This window comes from Papilio xuthus, unplaced genomic scaffold (assembly GCF_000836235.2).
Source record: "Papilio xuthus unplaced genomic scaffold, Pxut_1.1 DF826933.1, whole genome shotgun sequence".
Classification (NCBI taxonomy): Eukaryota; Metazoa; Arthropoda; class Insecta; order Lepidoptera; family Papilionidae; genus Papilio; species Papilio xuthus.
In genome coordinates, this window is record NW_013531716.1 from 3,738,284 (window position 1) to 3,759,725 (window position 21,442).

General features: G+C 32.9%; 1 protein-coding gene across 4 annotated transcripts in view; it reads left to right on the forward strand.

Moving 5' to 3' along the window:
- The window catches only part of kn (EBF transcription factor knot), a 42,131-nt gene that overhangs the window by 593 nt on the left and 20,096 nt on the right, over nt 1-21,442 (forward strand). For 3 of the 4 annotated variants that reach the window (XM_013317823.1, XM_013317824.1, XM_013317825.1), the window contains exons 2-7: nt 747-885; nt 5,262-5,421; nt 6,386-6,449; nt 7,615-7,670; nt 13,347-13,420; nt 14,233-14,301. In XM_013317823.1, the coding sequence (XP_013173277.1) occupies nt 758-885; nt 5,262-5,421; nt 6,386-6,449; nt 7,615-7,670; nt 13,347-13,420; nt 14,233-14,301 (551 nt within the window). In that variant the 5' untranslated portion in view covers nt 747-757. The remainder of the gene's footprint in view (nt 1-746; nt 886-5,261; nt 5,422-6,385; nt 6,450-7,614; nt 7,671-13,346; nt 13,421-14,232; nt 14,302-21,442) is intronic. The other variant, XM_013317826.1, reaches the window with a different exon arrangement.

Here is a 21,442-nt window from a genome sequence, read left to right on the forward strand (position 1 = left end):
ATTCTCAAGTTGTGAAATTGGGTTGTAAAAGTAGATTTTTCGATTTTACCAAATAAATTAAAAAAAAACTGTTTGTCTAGATTTTATATCATGCACATAAAGGTCATGAACATTTTAGAAAAGAAATATTATTAAACACCTATTACCACCCCATATTTGCTTATTAAATTACAATAGTTAGTTGAAATCGAATTTCAAAACTCTTAAGAATATATGTTTCTTGATGTTTTAATTATGACACACAGGAATATTATTGCATTACCGTCAATGCTTTTAATTACATGTTATCCAAAGATTTCTAATTCGGATAAAATACTAGATTACTTTTTAAAGAGGAGAAAAAACTCCTTATTTATTTTTGTTCGCTCGAAAAATTCAACTCACTAATTTCACTACAAACTAAAAATAGCTGGAGGTTATTTCTATTACAATTTCAAATTTAATATTTCAAATAATAAAATAATAATATTAAAAAGACGGAGTAATTAGACTTCTAGAGTAAAGTCAGGTGTTTTTAAAATTACCCTTGTTTAAACTTTCCAGCGACATTATTATAAATTAAAATAATTCTTGCCGTCACCGGATGTGTTATTAATAACTAGATTAATTGTATCATATCTTAAGTAGACTAACTAAACCACGACCTGTGTCTTTAGAATTTTCGGACCATTTTGCAATGAGTTACGAGAAAAGGTTTTATCAAGAATCTGCCATAAAACGGCCTAGTAACTTAGTGGTGTGTTTAGCAGGTGGGCTGATGTTCGGACTGCACCACCAGGAGGCGGCGGGCGGGCTGGCTCAGCCTCGTGGGCCTGTTACCTCGCTCAAGGAGGAGCCCCTGGCTCGCGCCTGGATGACACCCGGGGCACTAGTTGACAACACCAAGTAAGTGACACAGATGTGTTTGTCCTGCCAATTTTAAATAATTGTTTATTTCCATGATAAAGTAATAATTAATTTTAAGTAAATATGTTATACAAAAACGCATAACAAATGTCTCTAAAGTATATTACAATCCAATAACTCCACAACAATTAAACTCTAAAATTATGCGAGTGTTTTTGTTTTAGCTACTATTGAGGATATTAAATTATATTGAAATTACTATTTTCTTCGTCTAGTTTAATTTTATGATAATAAAAAGATGATGTAAATATTTTAATGCGCTTATTATCTGTATTTTCCCGGATTTAAACTACAGATGTAGATACCAAATACACAATAAATAGTTGGTTATTTTACAAATATAAATAATCCTTTATTTACGTACTTTTATTAAGCCTGTTAGTTCCCGAAAAGAGCAGCCCACTAAACAGATTTGTCTGCAAATTGTATTAAAGCCCACAGAACCGGCAAACCGAAACAAACGGCTGCTCGATGTGTAATAACTAAACTAAATAACTAAGAGAGATTATGTTTCCATGAGATTACTGTCTTGTTGAATGGGGGACCATTGTTTGACATCAAACTTAATTCCTACTATTTTCAGTATTATATACTCTTTGCTTTAAGGTATTGTTTTGGTTGATGCATATTTTGATCAACTTTCTCAATAAATGCGAATGTTTGGATGGATGTTTGTTTCAAGACATGTCGAGAACAGCTGTATAGATCTCGCTGAAATTTGGCATAGATGTATAACTTAGCCTGGGAGAACATGTAGGCTTACTACTGCGAGGACGGAGACGCGGGCGATAGCCCGTCGTTATTATTTTTGATTATCATCTTTTTATTGGAAATTAATTTGGAAATGTAAATGTATGGCGTTCTATACTTTGTGTATTTAAATCCGTTTGATGTTATACGTGCGTTGATTCGATACCGACCTGTGAACGCTTAGCTTTTAGCGTTTTAATGGATATGTAAGAGATTGTCACGATTAAGATTGTCCCCTAAGATGTAACAAGACATACAACTTGTAATACTGTGAGTTTATATGAATAAAATCTTTGGATAAAACTTAGCTAGCTTAGCTTAGCATCCTTGTTATTATATTTAACAAATCGTAGATGTTTTAAACGGGGTTTTTGGTTGCAGAAACCCAATGATAGGTAAGCAATAATTTCCTTAAAAGTATTTATTTTTGCCGGTCGTAAGAAAAGATTGTAATGTTCTTTGATACTATAAACTAAGTACCTACATAAAGTCAACTTGTCGATAGCACAATGGCTTCATTACACGGCGTGTCCAATCAGGGTTGCTGATAATGAAGCGGTACCCGTAACAAGTGTATTCATAAGCGGTAAGGGCGCCATAAATCATTGCGTGGTAGGGGACGCCGCGCCACTGCGGTTCTCGAAATGTTGCACACAAATTAAATTTGTTATTACGAACATTTTTAATTTTAAAAATATACAGATTTTTGCCCTATAAAACACTTAAAAAAATTAGTTTTAACTTTTATATTACGGAGGACTGAAGTCGATTTTTATCCAAGCAAAATTTTTACAAAGTTTTTCATTTGTTTTAATTAAAATAGCTAATCAAACTATCTTAGTTTAAAAATATATTAAGGAAACATTTCTATCTCTTTGTTTGTCTGTCTTTTACATCTACAAATAATATTAAATTTCTCTTTAACATATTTACAATCAAACGTAGAAATGTTAGTTGAACCGAATTGATATTGTTTGTTTATGCAATGGATCAAAATATTACAAATAAAACTCGTTTTTATTCCAAGGGCAATAAAGCTTAAAATTAGATGACCGAGTACAGTGGGTTCAGTATTTGTTGTAAGCCCTCCTGACATCTGTTATGTTTTTCACTGCGGTTTGTTCCTTTAAATGTTTATTCAATTAAGGACCACTTGTTTATTTAACTATGCAATTCATTATTTAACGCTTAAAATAATAATAATTTAAGTACCTCAAGTAAAAGGACCCGCACCGTTTTTTTAATATGTTTTAGTTTTGATTTGGCAAAATACTTAGATATTTATTAGGTATGTATACAATATTATTGCATTTCTCGGACCGTTACATATTATCACATGACACTAAGTATTAGTCGTTTTGGTTTGCGCTAAAGCACACTACAGACGTTCCACTGTTTAGTTTAAATTGAAAGTCTGTAGCGGGCTTAACGCAGTTCAGTTTTCGAATTGACTGTTGTGAATAAAGGTTTACTGTTTATGTTATTCGATGAAATAAACAAAACAAAAATCTCATAATGTATTTTAGAACTAATCTGTATATATGTGAAGTTATATTGTTGATGTTTAATTTAATATTAAAAAAGCTATATTAATTACAAAAGCATTTGCCTGATAGAAATATTTCGAAATGACAAATGCTCACAAATGACCGTCCTTCAGCGCTGACAGGAACATTTATAAAGTCGGCTTTAAATCACCGACCCGCCCTGCACTTATTAGACCCACCATGTTCGTAGGATTACGTCCACCAGACATCGGTAATGATGCACATTTGTTCCCTTCATTCCTCTGATTAATTAAAAACATAGAAATTATCCTATTTTTAATTACACCGTTTATGCACCGTCTTAAGGAATTGTAGAATTTTTAAAATTCATGTTTTTCAGTTACGTAAATGATGTCGAAAATTTGTTTCCGTTTGTACATTTTAAGCATTTTGTACAAGAAACGAATAACTGTATCACAGTCATTGTATCCCGAATTACATTTCCACGGGAAGATGTTTTCTTGTATGAAGAAAAAAGTAAATCACAAAAGGGATTGACAAATCTAACGTGATCTGTAAGCGAAAAAAGCGCTACGACCTAATCGCGAGCGCGCTGCCAAAACTGGTAGCGATAAATAAAACAATGGAGCGTCGCGCGCGAGAGTATAAAATGGCAATCGCGAAACCAATTTGTTTACGCAAATTCTGCAGCGGAGAGAGATGAATGGCCGACCATAGCGTAATACGGTCCTACCCGCTACTGTACCCTAGTGCTGTCTGCGCCCAGGCTATAAATTATATCGATATACTTAATTTTAAACAAGTTACTAGCCTCGATACTGACTGCATTGCATCATAATATAAATGTCCAAAGTCTTCCTTTTCTTTCTAACATTACAAAACCGATATCGATATAGAAGTAATTAGAGCATACGAAATTCACACGGATATATTATAACTCTATAGTATACTATTTTGAGTTTACACGTTAAATTTAAGGTTAAGGTTTAGTTATTCAAAATTATCACTTCGTGCATTATAATAAGAGTTATAATGAGAATGACTTTCAACTCATTCTGCCATGTGTCGATATCGAAGCGGGTGGCACTATTTGTGTGTCAACACTCTATTTTGTATAATCGATATTTTGGACTATTAAGATTTATTGTTTTACGTTATAAACGAGTTTCAATAATTTGAATTTTTTTGATAATTTTTTCCAATAATACTCATGAAAAAACACGACATTCTGACATATTTATAGGCTCAAATTACATTTATTTTGTTAGTAAATATGTTTTAATTATAAAAGTATTTACAATAATAATGTTTAATAGATTTAAAAGAAACTAAAAAAAACTTGTCAAGGTAATTTCTAAACGTCTGTAAGTGAAATGTCATATAAAGGGTTGTCACAAAAAAGTCAACCATTTCGACCACACCTCAAAATTGTTACGATCGTAAATCAATTTTAAAACTAACATGATCTATTCTATTGTTTTCGTGTTTGAAGCGGCAACAGTTTAACGGTGGTTTAAACTGGTGGCAAAATGTCTGCATCCATTGACAAATAGCGGAATAAATATAAAAGGACCGTGAAAGATGTTTAAAATTTATGACCGACTTACGGGTGTTCGCCGAAAGGAATTTTTTGTTGTCAAGTCAATAGCAGATTATGGTTGCGGTTTATCACTTTATTTCGCTATTGAAAGTTTAAATGTATTTGCTACTTAAGCTAACTTTAACCGCTTTTGTGTTTATAAAAACTATAAGAATAACTAAGAAAAATGTGTTCCTGACATTTTCGGAATAAAACCCTACTTTCCAATGTCACGTTAAGATTTTTTTGCAAGACACAACGGTTTTAAAATAACACTTAATTTTTAACAAAGAGAACTTCTATACAACTGGACAAACTAAGAACAAAATAGCAACAATTATTTTTTTTAAATAACTAAACTATTAACCCAATCATGAGAAATTGAGCATTTCGTTCCTCTATAGTATCATACCAAATTAAGTACACTATAAAAAAAACTTTGATATTAAAGTACTTTTCTAATATGATTTATCTTAGCCTTTTAACTGCTATTAATTAACTGATAACATTATTTGAAGCAGCAGCGTGGGCGTGGGACGAGCACACTTCGAGAAGCAGCCTCCCAGCAACCTGCGCAAAAGCAACTTCTTCCACTTCGTGGTCGCACTCTACGACCGCGCAGGACAACCCGTCGAGATCGAGAGGACAGCGTTCATTGGATTTATCGAAAAGGACCAAGTGAGTCAGAACAATCGATATAAAGACAATAATCTACATCTTTACTGAACGCTATTGTTTCAAATGTTACAAAAATTATATCTGTGGGACATATAAAAATTCTCTTCTACATTACGTTTTGACCAATGCCTGTGTGTAAACCTTCATTACCAACTCGATTTTTTTCTTTTCTTTATACCTATACTTTTCTACAAATCGCTAGTAAGTTGTAATTTATTGATAGTTTGATAATAAGCAGGCTTATTCTATTTATTCTTGCATCATCATTCTACTATAAAAATCTTATTTAAAAATAGCTTAGTACCTAAAGTTTCCGATTAGAATTTAACAGATAATATTCTTTTGTGTTTCAATCGTCATTAAGTGTTTATCAATAAATCCTTAAACATCGATGTTATCGTGAATTAAAGCGGTCCATCAATCAGGCTCGACCCGACGTCATGTCTATTGTGTGGTACAATGAACATTTACATAATTCAGACTCGACGTATTCGTGGCCTGCGACAATTCGATACTATAAATTGTTGATCTGTACACATTCTGGATAAAGTTTTTGTATAAAACTCTATAAAATAATAAACTATAGTCTACAGACGTGATTCCAAGTAACCGTATGTTTTAGAACATGTGATTATTTCGCATTTTGAAAACATATAATAAGACTTCGAATTTTTACTTATTAAAACTTTATGTTTAATTTAAGCGTCAATAGCCTAATGGTTAAGGGTATGGATTTCCTATCACGAGGTCGGAGGCTCGAATCCCGCCATTCGTCTATTGTCGTAAACCATATCCTAGCACAAGCATAGAGCTAAGTTGAATGGTAAAAGAAATATCAGTCAATTTCCAAAAAAATCTGCTAATATTTTGTTAAAAAAAAATTACAAGGACATAAAATCCTCGTCGTTCCGTAAAATTGTAATAAAACATCATTGGTTATTAAGATTTTTTTTTCATTCTCTAGGAAGCCGAAGGACAGAAAACTAACAATGGAATTCAATACAGACTTCAACTTCTGTACGCCAATGGTGAGTTTTCATTGTATTATACTTAGGCTGATTTTAAATTTTATATATATTTTTTTGTAAACTTGTTTCTAAAGACCCATTTAATCTTTATTTAAAAATGTTTGATTGAAATGTAATTTAATTATGGGTTGCGACATTTTTTTATGAAATCTAATTTTTGTATTCTTTTATGATTATGTAAGTAACATAAATACACCATTTATTATTATTAAGATTGTCCTATAGATTTTGTATGAATGTTTACATAGACAATCTGAGAGGCTGTGGAGTTAAACAATGTCTCTAACGTACGCATTGTCAATCCGATTTGCTTCTCTATTGTCTTGCTTTCCTCGATAGTATTACGTAAACAACATGTTAGACTAATAGAGATGGTTAGCTTAGAAATTCTAGCGAATTAGAATTATAACGTTGCATTAAAGAACTGTACATAATTATTTTGTTCATTTGTCTAATACGATTTGAATATAGATTATTTTGTCTAATTATTTAAATTTATAATTAATTTGGCTTTTAAATATGAGCTTTAAGGAATATATTACCACTATTAAATTAATATTGATTACAATAATAGGCCCCTAGTTTACTTTATTAAAAATTAAACCTCAAATATTATATTCCCTTATATCAAAACATGAAATTCTAACGCCGTATTAATGCTACAGTTTCATCCAATTACGTGCAAAATTAGCCCCGTTAAAGCCGACGGTTTTTAATTTTCCACCCGCACCATGTCTATTATTTTAATTCTTGTCGCGTGAAAGGGAAAAAAGAGGAGAACGTGTGGAGGCAATTTCAGGAGGTTAACAAATTGTGCAGTCTGCCTCTGCACGGCTACGATGCTACGAGAGGCTACGTTGTAGCCAGCGCTCTACGATCTTTATTGCTACTATGTGTAAACGTTACTGCTTGAAGCTGTTACAAACAAAGCATATTTATTTTGTAAAATATATTGTACTTCACAATTATTTTATTCCAGCTTTATTTTTATTACACGTTAAATTGATATTTAATAATTAAGTTCAGATTATCATAATATCACGAATGTATGTAAACAAAACCTAACAACGATAAACAAAATATTACGTTAAAATAGAATTAAGAAGTTATTGTCTCTAAATCCATAGGCATTAAATCAATAAAACAATAACGTTTTGTTTCTCAGGTATACGACAAGAACAAGACATCTTCGTTAGACTCATTGACTCCGTCACAAAACAGGTGAGTTAAATAGAAACTATATTTGATATTATAGCATCAAACATCTTATAATAAAAGAACTTTATTATTTTGTAACATACTATATCTTTGTTGGTGTTCCTTATCCTATTTAGCGCGTAATCTAGTTTATCTTTAATACATCAACTTTAAAGACAAGAGAAAACAACAAAAAAAATGTTGTTGTCATTAAGAACAAAAGATTTTTCAACTAATAATTCAAGATAGTAGCTTCGTCCAGTTTACTCACTACTGCATGAGTTCCCTTTGCTTGTGGCTCCTCTGCGCTCGGGCAGTGCACGTGACTTGCACGCGCTGGTCACGTGACATGTTGGCAGATTTTCATCGCCACCGCCCGATTAGAACCTAATCCACACGCCCCCGCTCCATCGAATTGGCTTGCGTTAGAGAATAATCATTAAAATTATCTCATGTTGCAAACTTTATTTCACAGCACTTTTGTAATTCGACTTCGAAAGTGTGAACGGGTGTCGAGTTCTCCTTTTGTGTCACAAATGTTTAAGTTTTGATTGGCAGGCAAAGGGTTTAATAGTTTGGACAATCATTGTATATTTCTTGTTACATAGATTGGATATAATTACGTTGGAATATAATATTTAGTGCTGTGAAATATTTAATCACTTAATTTATTCCGTTATGTATATTCGGATACTTGACTACATTTCTATGTGTGCTAATATTATGTGCTATCTTATAAATTACAAAGGAAGCGATAAGTGTAACGATAACGAATGACTAAGGCTGTATACATATAGAGACACAAAGGGTACAAAACGCACCGGCCGTATGTAGCAATTATCACGCTCGCTTTTATTACATAAATAACAATTTTAACGCTCGAAGCCATCATGAAACTTCACCGTGTGCCCCACATATATAATTTCAACACGTCCCAAGCTCTTAGTGTTGTGTAACAAGAGGCCAATTACGAAAGATTTATGCCTTGAACATAATTAACTCGGCCCGAACGTTGTTAACTAAGAATTACGGAATTACGTAGATACGTTTGCACGGGGTAGGTGCTCAATGCACGTATCCGCGGCGTATGTCTTACTAGATGTGTAACAATGCTCACCAACGATAAAATTATCTTAGAAATACTCATTTATAAAGATATGAAACTGATTATTTACTTTGAAATAATTCAAAAGTCAATGTTGTCTGAATATTGTGATAGTGTTCCGTGATTAACAGGTTATTTAGTAATTTTATTTACAGGAAAAATTTGAACGCAAGTATAAAACGGTTACGTGAAGCTAATATTAATTAACTATCTTAATAAATTTATAACAATACCAATGACTCATAAACTTAGTGAACGATGATGAATTATTATCAATACACTTAGTAAATTTATTCGGACATAAGTCGAGAGGAGATTGACACGCAAAACAGTCATTCACTAAAAATTGCGGGAAGATGGCGTCCAGATAATAGTGAGTGGTCAGTTTAATTGTATTAAAACGTCAGGCACATGGCCAATCAGCTAATGTCCTGCGGTGCATGCGAGCACGACACGCGACAAGACTTTTGGATATTTCTCGATATTTATATCCTTGTGTTGTCTTTTGATTCGAAAACCACAAAATAAGACAAAGAACTCAATATGATAATGTAATTTTTAAATATTATATTTTAAGTCTTTCCAGACTATAAGAAAACGATAGGTGTAATGTTCCTTACACAAAATTAAATTTATCATAAAACTAATACTTGTATCGTAAAATATAATACTTTATCGTGAGGATTAAGTATTTAACTCTTTCGGCTTACGGAATTTTTTTAAAGTTATGCGTACAGAAATTACAAATATCGGATAAAGAAAACATGCTATTAAACGACGGAACAGTTCACACACTAAATAACCATCATATCAATATCTAAATCATCAATCTGCCAACCCTCTGTTTGAATATAGTCTTAAGATACTGACTCATGGGCCTCGGAATGAGATTCGTACAAATCCCATAGAAGTGACGACCGTTCGCAAAGAGAAACGCGCGCGGCGCACGTGGCCCAGTGATTGTGTTTACTTAACAACGATCAAACAACATATTAATTTAGGACTTTTTGTTGTAGAAAATGAGCTTCGGAAATCATTGTATGCATAGTATGGGATGGGAGTTGTTATCGAATAAATTATACACATTTATGTTGTACATTCTATACAATATTGACGTAATACGAAGTGAGTTCTTACATGTTGCAATTTTTATATTTTGATAACTTAACAATAATCAAAGAACTTGGCTGTTTCATTCAGGTTTTCATATCTCGAAGAAGTACAATAACTTTAGCAATTTATCGTTTATATTTATAATACAAAAAATATATTTACGAATCCGTTTAATTAGATTTTTACCTTTACAGTGTTTTTGTTGTTCTTGGTAAATAAAGTTACGTAAAAAATTAAAATTCTTATTCATAACTAGTAATATTTGCAAAGCAGTACTTTTAAACATTTAAAGTAGTGCAAAAGCAATAATAGCAAAAATATGTAGGCGTGTAGAGCTAGATGGCGCTGGCGAACGCGACGCGCTTTGTCGCCGGCGTAGCGACGTGGTGTAAATCACGCAGCTCGTGCCTTTTTAATGTCCTCCTTCTTATTTCTTGGCGTCTCTATTGCATTGCTAGTGCCACTTATCAGTGCAAACATTACTTTAAAATAGTACTTATTGCAGTACTTTTGAATAAACATCATTGGAACGTTTCATTGTGATACAGAACTTCACCGTTATTTGGTTCTTCGTCATTTTTAATTAAGATTTTTAGTTAGATACAACTAGAAATTCTTATGCTTACAAATCTTATATAACAATAAAGGTGGTGTCGACTAAACAGAATTATTATGTACAATTTTGTTTCTTTTATAAAATTATATTTATTAATTTGCCTGCCTTGTTACATGTCGTCTTGTTATCTTTATTGTGTCAAAGATAATGAGAAGGATGACGATATGTTTTATAGAGGGGTTTTGGTCTCAGAAACCAACGATAAGAGCTTGATATCAGAGCGATTTGTTATCTTTTATTGTTTATGCTATGTTTGAAACCAGTTTACTCTACAACTTAAACATTTCTTTATTAAGACACATCTTAAGATCCGCGAAAAGAAAATCTGTGTAAAAATGTTTCCCGTGTCTTCGGGTTCGAAAGCAGCGCGGCGTTGTCGCTCATGTAAATCACTAGACGACTGCAGTTCTACATTTCGCTCGCTCGCTGTTCTTGTAAAGAAAATTTTTATTTCTTGTTTGTCTATAAATCTAGGACAATGGTAGTAAAGTCTTGACAACTTGAATTTATTCTCCTATTTTACTATTACCGTTAATAATGTTTCAGAATATTTTATGTTATTATAAATCATTATTATGTACTCTTTAATTTCCTTTCCTTTGTTTATAATATTAATTTTATTAGAAATATCTATTTTAAAAACAGTGTCACAAATAAATGTGTATATTCAGTGCAAAGAAATACGATATTTTTTAGATTCCCTTAAAAAATCATGGTAAAACTTTTCATTTTTTAAATAACTACACTGTGTATTATTAAAGCGTTAATTAAAGCACTCACAGTAGCACTGAGTAAGCTTATTTTTTTTTTGAATCTTGACTAATTCCCCTGAGATTGAATCCCATGCGGCGCTGCGTGGTGAACCCGCCTCACTCACATAGCCTAAGGGGCCCCGGGGAGGCGACAAGAAAAATGCCGGCTAGTTCTCGACGAGATTACACCAACATTACATCCCGTATCTATAGTACGTCTCACATTTAGTTGTTGGCTACTTTATAAATGAAACGAATTCTTGACTTTAGATAGAGTTACGTCTTTCAATCTATTTTAAAACTAATATTATGTACGAATTTATCATGTAAACATATGAACATTTTTAAAAAAGAAAATTTTCAATATTGCCTATGAATATAGTACGCTATGAATGAACCTATAAATAGTTTGCTCCTTGGCTCCCAGTATATTGTTGCTTTGCAGTATAAAATGATTTAACTTTTTAAAAAATAGGGCAGGTCCTTAATAAAATAAGAAAATATATGTTTATACATAAATATATCAAAATGTACTGTTTATATAAAGCTAAAATTTTTGTCATTTCCTAGCCATTCCTCCCCTCCACTTATTTAGCTATGTTGTCAGGTTTAAATACATTCGTATGATCCTTAAATACCTTCCTATGAAACACCCCACGAAGCTGAAATCCTTCCAAATCCCACATACAAAAGATTGTAATACCCCGCTATTTCATATTCAATTAAACGTTTTGTTAGGGACAAAAATCTATCTTCAAGTATTTTGGGGAGATTACGGATACAAATATGTGTTTTGAAGGGTAGTTGCACACTTTAGCTTACATTTTTTTATCATTTCCATTACATTAAATATGCTTATAACATTTTTATCAAAGCGCGAACAAAGTTTTACGTAAAACGGTTTTCATGTAAAATTTACCTATTTTAGAGCTATATTTAATTGTAATGCTATATGCTTATCGTGGGTTTCTGACACCAAAATCTGTGTATAAAACATATCGTCATCCTTGTCATTATCGTTGACAATAAAGAGATAACAATATGATAAAAATGGAGATTTTTAGTTTGAAACCCACGGTTAGAAGTTTATTATATAAAATATTTTTTTTTTAATAATTTTGTTATTATTCATTTAAATTTATATTATTGTGACTTTACTGTACTTTTTATACTTTTAATTTCAAATTACAACTGTAAAGTATTAAATAAAATATAGTTCTTTTATCGTCGCACCCTCTATAAAAATTGAACGAAACGTATCTGGGATTATAGCGCACCCCGTGGCTTAAGGCCAACCAGTAATTAGATATTAATAGATAAACGAACCTGACACGTGTTCGAGGGGAAGTTTATTGCGAGCCAAATAAAGTTTGTCGACTTTATACTAACCCACATTCTGAGAATATTATCTAAATGGATCACTGAACATGGCACTTGTTCGATTTATTTGATTCGTATGTAATTGTTGGTTTTCACAAATTCATGAGATATGTTTTTGTACAGGTGCTTGTGACAATGGAAACTGATGCTTACGTTCAAAGATATACATAGTAGAATCCCTTTAATTGCTTCTATGTCAACCCTTTTATCGCACGCTGATATCGGAAATTATGTTTATAATGAAACATAGTTTTTTTTATAACGTTGGTTAAAACACGTGTTTAACTGTATTATTTCAATTAGTACAGTATATTTTTAGTTGCAAATTAATGCGATTCTCAATTTAAATTAATCTAGACAAAAGAGGGTGCAGTTAGTTTTAAAATTATATAATTATAAAAAATATTTAGAGATTTGTATGTTAGCCAAGATAACAAAGTGCGATTATGACTCAAGGGGTGCATAAATTAGCAAAATGTAATAACTTAATGAGAGCGAAAAATTATCTTATCTGAATATTAATTTCTTATCTTTTTAATTATTATACATACATTTGGGTGCAAAAGTATATGACGATTTGGCGACCTTATACAACCTTATACAAGTCATTTCATAGTAACATTAACAGATCAGAATGAAGAGCTTTAACTAAGAGGTAGTTAAGATTCGTATTAAATTTAGACTAAGAGTTTTATTATTGAATTGTTGAAATTAATTATTCTTGTTTGTTTTAGCCAATCGTCTACGAGGGTCAGGATAAGAATCCGGAAATGTGCAGAGTGCTGCTAACCCATGAAGTAATGTGCAGGTCAGGCCTTAAATATTTACATAACACAATAAATTGTGAACTTTAGTTTGTTTAAATTAACCCAAAGTTAACAATTTTAATGTATCAATAAAAGTAAAGATGTAAAGTTTAATATTTCTCTAAGCAGAATCTTTATAGAATATCCATTGCTAACGTGAGAGAACATTCCTAGAAGCGTTCATTTCTTATAAAATTGTTAAATAAATACGAAAAAATATGCGAGTCATGATACCACAGCATTCAGCTTTGTGTCATATTTTTGCCTGTATAATAATTTATCATATTATGCCCATTTTTAAACGCAAGTCACTGAAATATGGTCTTGAATGTTTGCTTTTATTTCCTATAAACATTTACTGAGACAATTTATTATATTTAACGAGATTAAAGCATTGGCCAATAGACATGTAATTGTTATTGGAATCTTTTCCAGTATGTACTGCAAAAAGAATGAATAAGGTATATCCATGTTTTTACATCATTTTGTTTGGGGGGTATATTTCCTGTCGTAACCGTAGCGCATCGTCTCGCCGGAGTATCGATGTGTTTGTGCTGTAGCAACACGTCGCGTTTGTGTACGCAATTAAAATTTTATTCTACCTTAGACGTAGTTTTGCTGTCTCACAGTGCGCGATATGTGCGTCCCTGTTGTTCGTCTTCAGGGGAGGAGTCTCTGGGGAGTCTGTCCTTTCAATGTCTTTGCCCTTTGCGTCAAGGAGGCACGGTAGGGCGCGTGCAACATGCTCTTTCGCTTAGGATGGATAAGACTTTTGTAACCGATTATTATTTTGAAACCTTTGTGTTTGTTTCAGTCGATGTTGCGACAAGAAGAGCTGTGGCAATAGGAACGAAACACCTTCGGATCCTGTTATAATTGATCGGTAAGTGATTCTCCATCATCATCATCAGCTCACTATATGTACGTCCTCACCGAGGGACTAGGAGCCTACCCTTAGTTAAGGGTGATTAGGTTAAGATATCTTATTAATCTAAAACTTCAAATATCTTCAGGACACGTGTGGCGTATTTTATCACCAACAAATCAAGCAAAAAACAATTTACTCTCCAATTCATTAGTCTTAATACATTTTCCATCGCAATAAGCTTGATTCGTTTTATTTTAGATCTGTCAGGCTTGGCGACTGCCATCTCAAAACTTTGCGACATTCAATGCATTCTGCACGTAAACCGAACTTTGGAATGCTGCCACTTTACAAGCTTTTATTTTTTTTATCGGCATTTGCATTCGTGCAATATAATATGTCGAGGTTACGCTGAAAAAGTTTTTAATTTATTTGTCATGGATTTTTTTTTAATTTAAGACCGTGATCTGCATCGTCTGGGTGAACTTTATTTTTTAGTATCTTGGTGGTAGCAGCTAATAATTACTACTAGGAAAATAATACCAATAAAGACCAATGTTTTGGTACTTATTTTAATTTGGTACAACAGTGAAGGGAGCAATTGTTAAAGGAAATGAACCTAAAACCTCAGGATGTGTGCTCATTGATTAAACCGGGCCGTGAGTTGGTCGGCTCACGCTGCGCCATTCAGTCCCAGTACAAAGGCCCGGGCGGTGTGCGAGCTAATCAGGCTGACAAATATCGAAATTTCAATAGAAGTCGATGCGAGCACTATCCGCAAGGGGGTGTAAGGGGGGAGAGTGTCGCGGTGCTTTTATTTTGCGTCCTTTTTCGGGAATTCAATTGAGATAGGCGTCTCCCGTTTCGAACATCGTTCGATATTTTCGAATTTAGGGTTGAACAGATAGCTGCAAGAGATTGTTTGTTTTGATGATCAGATTTTATATATTCATATTAGTTTGTTTTTGTATAACTTATTATTGTCTACGAGTAGTTAAGACTCAATTTGAGGCTCTGAGTATTGACAAAATATGTATAAGTTTTGTCAATTTTAGATTTAATCAGGTTTAATTGCTTTAATCATCGCGTATCTTCACAAACATTCACATATTATAATTAAGCTAAAGATTGGTTAATAATATACTAACAGAGGAAACAATACAATTAAAGATTCTATTTATCTTGATTTTATAAATTTAGTATCATAACATTTCACATCCCTATTTTCGAACGTTGGTTTTGTAATTCGTTCGATTCAAATTTTTTGTGCTTTGAAAACAAAAAAAAAATTAAATGACGGCCTTTGTACGCCAACTCTCCTTTGCTTTTCAACAGAGCATAAAGTTGATCCTGGAAATTTTGTAACAGGGAATAAACTTGTGATTTACGAACGTTTGATGTGTCTAAATTAAGCTCAGCTCAAACGTGTGATGGATTCCTTCTAGCCGATGCAAAAATCGAGATTGCTAATGAATATTTATAATCGAATCAAAATCGATTTCAGTTCAGATGTACAATTCGCTAGTATGGAATCTCTTTTACATTTTAGTCTTTAATATTTTTTTTTGGTTTAATTAATAACGTAACCCGGCATTTAAGCGTTTTGTAATCAAAGTCTCAAATTTGAAAATTGGATCTAAGGCCTTTTTCAAAACTATTCTATTGTTTTCTGCTACCAGAACGAGAGGTACGAGACGAGAGTCAGAACGAGTGACAATTACCAAAATGATTACATATAAAATCTCGAATCGAATCTCGAAAAAAGCTATCTTGAATCAATTTAATATACATTGTTTGTTAATAAATTTAATCTAAAACAAATAGTGCAAACATTTAAAACATAGGTTGGGCAAACAATCCATCAGGCGTTGAGCCTCGCCCAGTATCACACACACTCATACAAACGACTCGTTCGTAATGTGATAATTGAAATTGTGCAATTGCGTGCAAAACGCCGACGCCGAATTCATTACTCGGCGTTTCACAATTTGTCTTTTTTTTACATTTTTTTCGTACGCTGTCGTTGCCCGAGGAGCGATACCTTTTTTGTTGATGTTTTAATTATTATATTAGTTTATTTAGCAAATGGACGGCTTTCCATGTCGGACATTTGTTGGGTTCTTAATTTAATATCCTTGGTCGTGATAATAATTATACGAGTATTAACTCGCACATGCAAACTTTTATCAGTGTCATCGTATAATTTATGACGGAAATTTATAAATGTGTCCGTGCAACATGTTTTAAGCGTACACCTAATTTTTTACCCTAATAAAGTTTGCTAAGGGTTTTCCCCAAACAACCAAGTAAAGGTTCTGCTTCATTATGAAAAGTATGATATTATTACAGGGCAAACGTTTTCGAAACATTCGAATTTTGATAAATCTACTGATTAAATATTTATTTTGAATACTTACAAACTTGTTAAAACTTACAAAAGAGGAAAATTGTCTTAGTTAACTGTTAAGATCATCAGTCTACGTTAGAAAATGCATCATCTTAACACGTAGATACCGGTAGAGGCACGTACCCAGGTAAAAGACGAGGCACGGGGAACAGCGCACAGTCGGTCGAAGCAGCGGTAAAAGCGGCCAACAATCCAGAACCCTTCGAATCAGCAGCAATTTGTTAAGTGGATTTTTGCCCGAGACAAGCTCGCGGCTCGTTGCGCTCCTGTACACAATTTCATTATCTCTGCCCGCTACCCTGCTTCCCCGCTACCCCGCGCGCATTCCCCCGCACACCCAGTTGCCTCTACTATTAACTTATGCGATGCTGTATTACAACTATGGAAATATTTTAAATTTATTTACCACTATTTTGATATATTCTGACGGCAATATATACAACACGTTCTCTGTATCTCATCTTCATAAATATTATAAGTTACTACGGAAATTATATAAATAAGAAATTACGTTCATTACAGAGAACTAAAAAAAGTCTCCTTTTTCATCAGGTCATGAGAACAAGAATTGTTTTAAGAAAGTTAAAGTCTAGACGAGCGATCCAGTTCACAGATTGGTAGATATTTCGCCACGTGCCGGGACCGAGGTAAACACTTCGCTCCGTGTTGTTTTTCTAGTTGACTTTCAATCAGGGAACTGAGTTTATTTCATTTGCGTGTGGTGGACATACTTCGTCTAAATTACAATTAAAAAAATTTGAAACGACAAATTGACCATTTGTAGTAACTTCCGATCGATTAAATAACTACCACACTATATTATGGGGACAGGTACTTTAAAAGATGGACTTTCAAAATCAATTCGTGCTCACGCAATCCGTCCCCTTTACGCAATCACTTAAAGGTTTTATGAAGCGTAATGATTAAGATGTTTTGTCGTGCTTGAATTTAAAACGATACATGACCGAGGGGGCGCCACCACTCCAAGTAAACTGCATTGTTGCATTTAACATATTGTGACTCGAATTTCTATTAACGGATTAAAATCCCGTTTACAATTTGTTTGCTCGATTAAACTGATGACAAGAAAGCTTGAATTATAAGTATGAAAACACAAAATAACACATATAGGCAACATTGGATAAAAAATGTAACTTATTTTACTACAAAATTTTTAAATAATGAATTACATACCTACATACTCGTCCTACATATATGAACAATTCGTGTCACGATATATTCGCGATAAACTCCGAAACTACTGAACCAATTCTTATCAAATTGTGCAAACATCTATAATTTGGTCAGACATGGGAGATAGGGTAGTTTTATATCTTGATTATTACGGGCAACGGCTAGTATTTTTATATTTTTAAACGTTACATATACTTTTTTTTTCGAAGGCTTGTTTCTCAGAATAGTTTTATGGACACTTTATACAAATGTTCTTTTTATCAACAATGTATTGAAGCAAAGACAAACAATCGCAGTGAGGCAAAAAGTTTGAGCTCATTCGACATATGGGCTACATCTAAATTACAATGGGTTCTTTACACCCTATTTCGGGTGCGACAAAATCGATTTCCAATTCGATATGACCCTCTTGTACTTGCTATTTGATAAATATGTCCCATTTGGTAACTATTCATTTAATTGATACATCGATGTTTTTTTATTTTATTGGTACTGATGATTTAAAGTACAAAAAGTACTGCTGGAAGAACACATAGGCTACTAATTAAGTTTTCTTTTTATCTGTTTTTTTTTTGTATCAATAAAGACGTAGGTACACTTTATTAAAACCAATTTATAAATTCGATAGTAACTTATAATAAGGGTAGGTTATATTAAAGATGAGGTTACCTTGGCTGCAATTTCCCGGTAATTTCGGGCGGCTCGAGCACCGGCGCGGGAAAATCACGGCTATTATATTATCTGATTAGACACGCCACGCCGCCGTGCCGCCGCCTCTTGCCTTTTCGCCAAATAAATTCTTCTTTCTTAGCGGCCGATTTCTCTATTACATTTTTTTCGAGAATTAATTTAATTCATGTAAATGAGAATTTTGGGTTCTTGTGGCAAAATCATTATGTAAATATTAGATTCTATGATCCTTAGCTTGATAATTGTTAGCATATAAACGACGAAAATGCCAATATCTTTCTGATAGCTTTATTATTTTCATTTGTCTTTTAATCCTAATACTATACGAAACAATACTTATTAATTACGATACGATTTTATTCTCAAAACTCTTAGGTATTTTTGTTTTATGTTATTAAACTTTTATGATAAGTTAAAAAAATATAGATGTAAAGTTTAAAACATTTGTAATACAATGGAAAGTATAAAATTACAGATTTATAGTACAGATAGTTTGCAAACACAAGTTTGTTGGTGCGCGACCTCTGAACGGGCCGAGTTCCATTTAAGCTAGCAAAAGTTTCGATAACTTCATAACTCTTTATTAATAGCTTACTGTGCTTTAGTGAGAAATACGATTTCACTTTAATAAGCTTTCTTACGAAAACATTTGAACAAGAAATTAGATTCGCATTTGTCATAAAAATCTTGTATAAAACTACGCAACAAAAGAATTCGGCACACTAACAACGAAATGTAAACCAAAAAGAAAACTGGTCCCAGAAGCGTACCCCGGGGAACACCGCTCGCCGCTCGCCTCTCGCCCGATACAACCACGACTGGTGATTAGACTTCTTATCCAACTGATAGCGACACAAACTGTACAAGACTTAACAACTAGGGCCATTTTCATATTCCCTCCAACCAAGGATTTTCTTTGCGGACTTATCTAATGCCACAGCTCAGCTTAAATTTTCTATCTTACGTTAAAGGCTAAGTTTCGGCTTTTATGAATTTTTATTCCATCATTACCTAACATTACAATATTTAATAAATATTTTATAAAACAAAAATATAAAGAAAAATACAAAATGCACTTGCAAACTACGCTAGCTCTACATAATATGTGCAATATTAATTGACATCAAATATAACAAGTATATTTCTGGAATCAACATACTTGAATTCAGTACTTGATAATATAACTAAGGAAGGCACAGAAAAAAGTCGAATCTTACTAATATTGTAACTGTGAATGTTTAGTTGGATGCAGATGGATGAATACAGAGGCTACTTGTTAATTTTTTATTTCGCGCGGACGGACTCGCGGGCGACAGCTAGACTGTTATAATATTATGCAGTCCAATTATTTTATTTCATAGCTAAGTTTCTAATACCATGTAAAATAAATCAGCGGATCGCGGTAATGAGACGTCTCGTGTTTGATTTATATCGCGCACTCGCCAGCGCCCTCTGATTTTTCTGCTCGATAAGGCCGAGTGACGATAAATTGAAATATGATAGAGCCGATCTAATGAACTTCGGTAATCGTATCGACCCTTCGTCACATAGATATCGCCATGGAATAAATAGGAAATTGCTGCTTCATTATACTAAATAATTCTATGTGTGTTGTTAGATTGTATTTTAAATTACGTTGAAACTTAAAAGTATTTTTTAATACACTTCAGTAGTTATTTCTTGATTCATAATTATACGATATATGGAAATTGTATAGCTCATGAATCTTATATTGTCTGAAAATACGATATAAATGCTATCGAATTGTGGCGTAAAAACGTAAACTCACCGACGCGACGGCAAATTGTTACCGTTTTATCCTTATCAATTCCGTTTCTCACTTAATGCTACTTTTAGCCCGAGCCGTGTACAGGTCTTCTATCTCAATTTTCAACCTCATCCCCGATTCCAATACGTGATTCGTCGGTTCTGGGAAATTATTCGGTGAAAATTCAGCATCTCGTTAGAATGTGCGAACCGGCGAGCGAGGCCGGGAGAGACCGAGACCGGGAGAGGCGAGCCAACCGCTTGATAAATTGCCTGGAATAATAATGATGAATTGCAACTAGTGCGATCCTGATGCTAGATCTAATCTATGGCCCCATTTTATTATACATACATTATTTAGGTTCGCATTTGTATAGAAAAAAAAATGTTCCTCTGTGTTCATGATGCAAATTTTATATAATACTTTTAATTAATTTATAAACACATAACAAGAAATACAATTTATTAGTTATATGTTAATTACAGATCATAAAAGTACGATTTACAAAAAAAAATATTTTTACATTCCTGTAATGACTCATTTTATTTCTAGTATTAAAGTACTAATGAAATACTATCGAACACTGTACGGTGTTTTCATTTGAAATATTTATTATTTAATTTCAATTTGACGTTTGATATCTCTTCAAATTAGCAGCAAATCAATTACGAGGACGATTTGGTTCCATTTAATTAGTTGGAGGGTTTTATCATTCGCCCTCTTTCAGCTTTTCCTTCGAAATTTTGGTAGAGATTATATGAACAAAAATTAAATTAAATTGTACGAAAAAAGGGAATGTATCTTACAGTATTTTAATTATCTAGGCTTGCACTTTAATTCTACCTAAACTAATGTGTTAAGATTTATTCTTTCCTTTGTAGACGTAATTTAATGAGATCCATTAATGCGGTTAGTTAAAACGAACGTAAAATGTCTAACATCTTTGAAGACAACACCCAGTTGGTAGTAAAACGAAATAAAGTTAATTGTTGCTTTTATGATGGTCTCGCGTGAGTCAGGGGTCCGCTAAACAAATAATCGTCCTTGTTGTCTAAGATCCAATATAAAAATGGATGTGGTAATCATTTTTATAAAGTTAT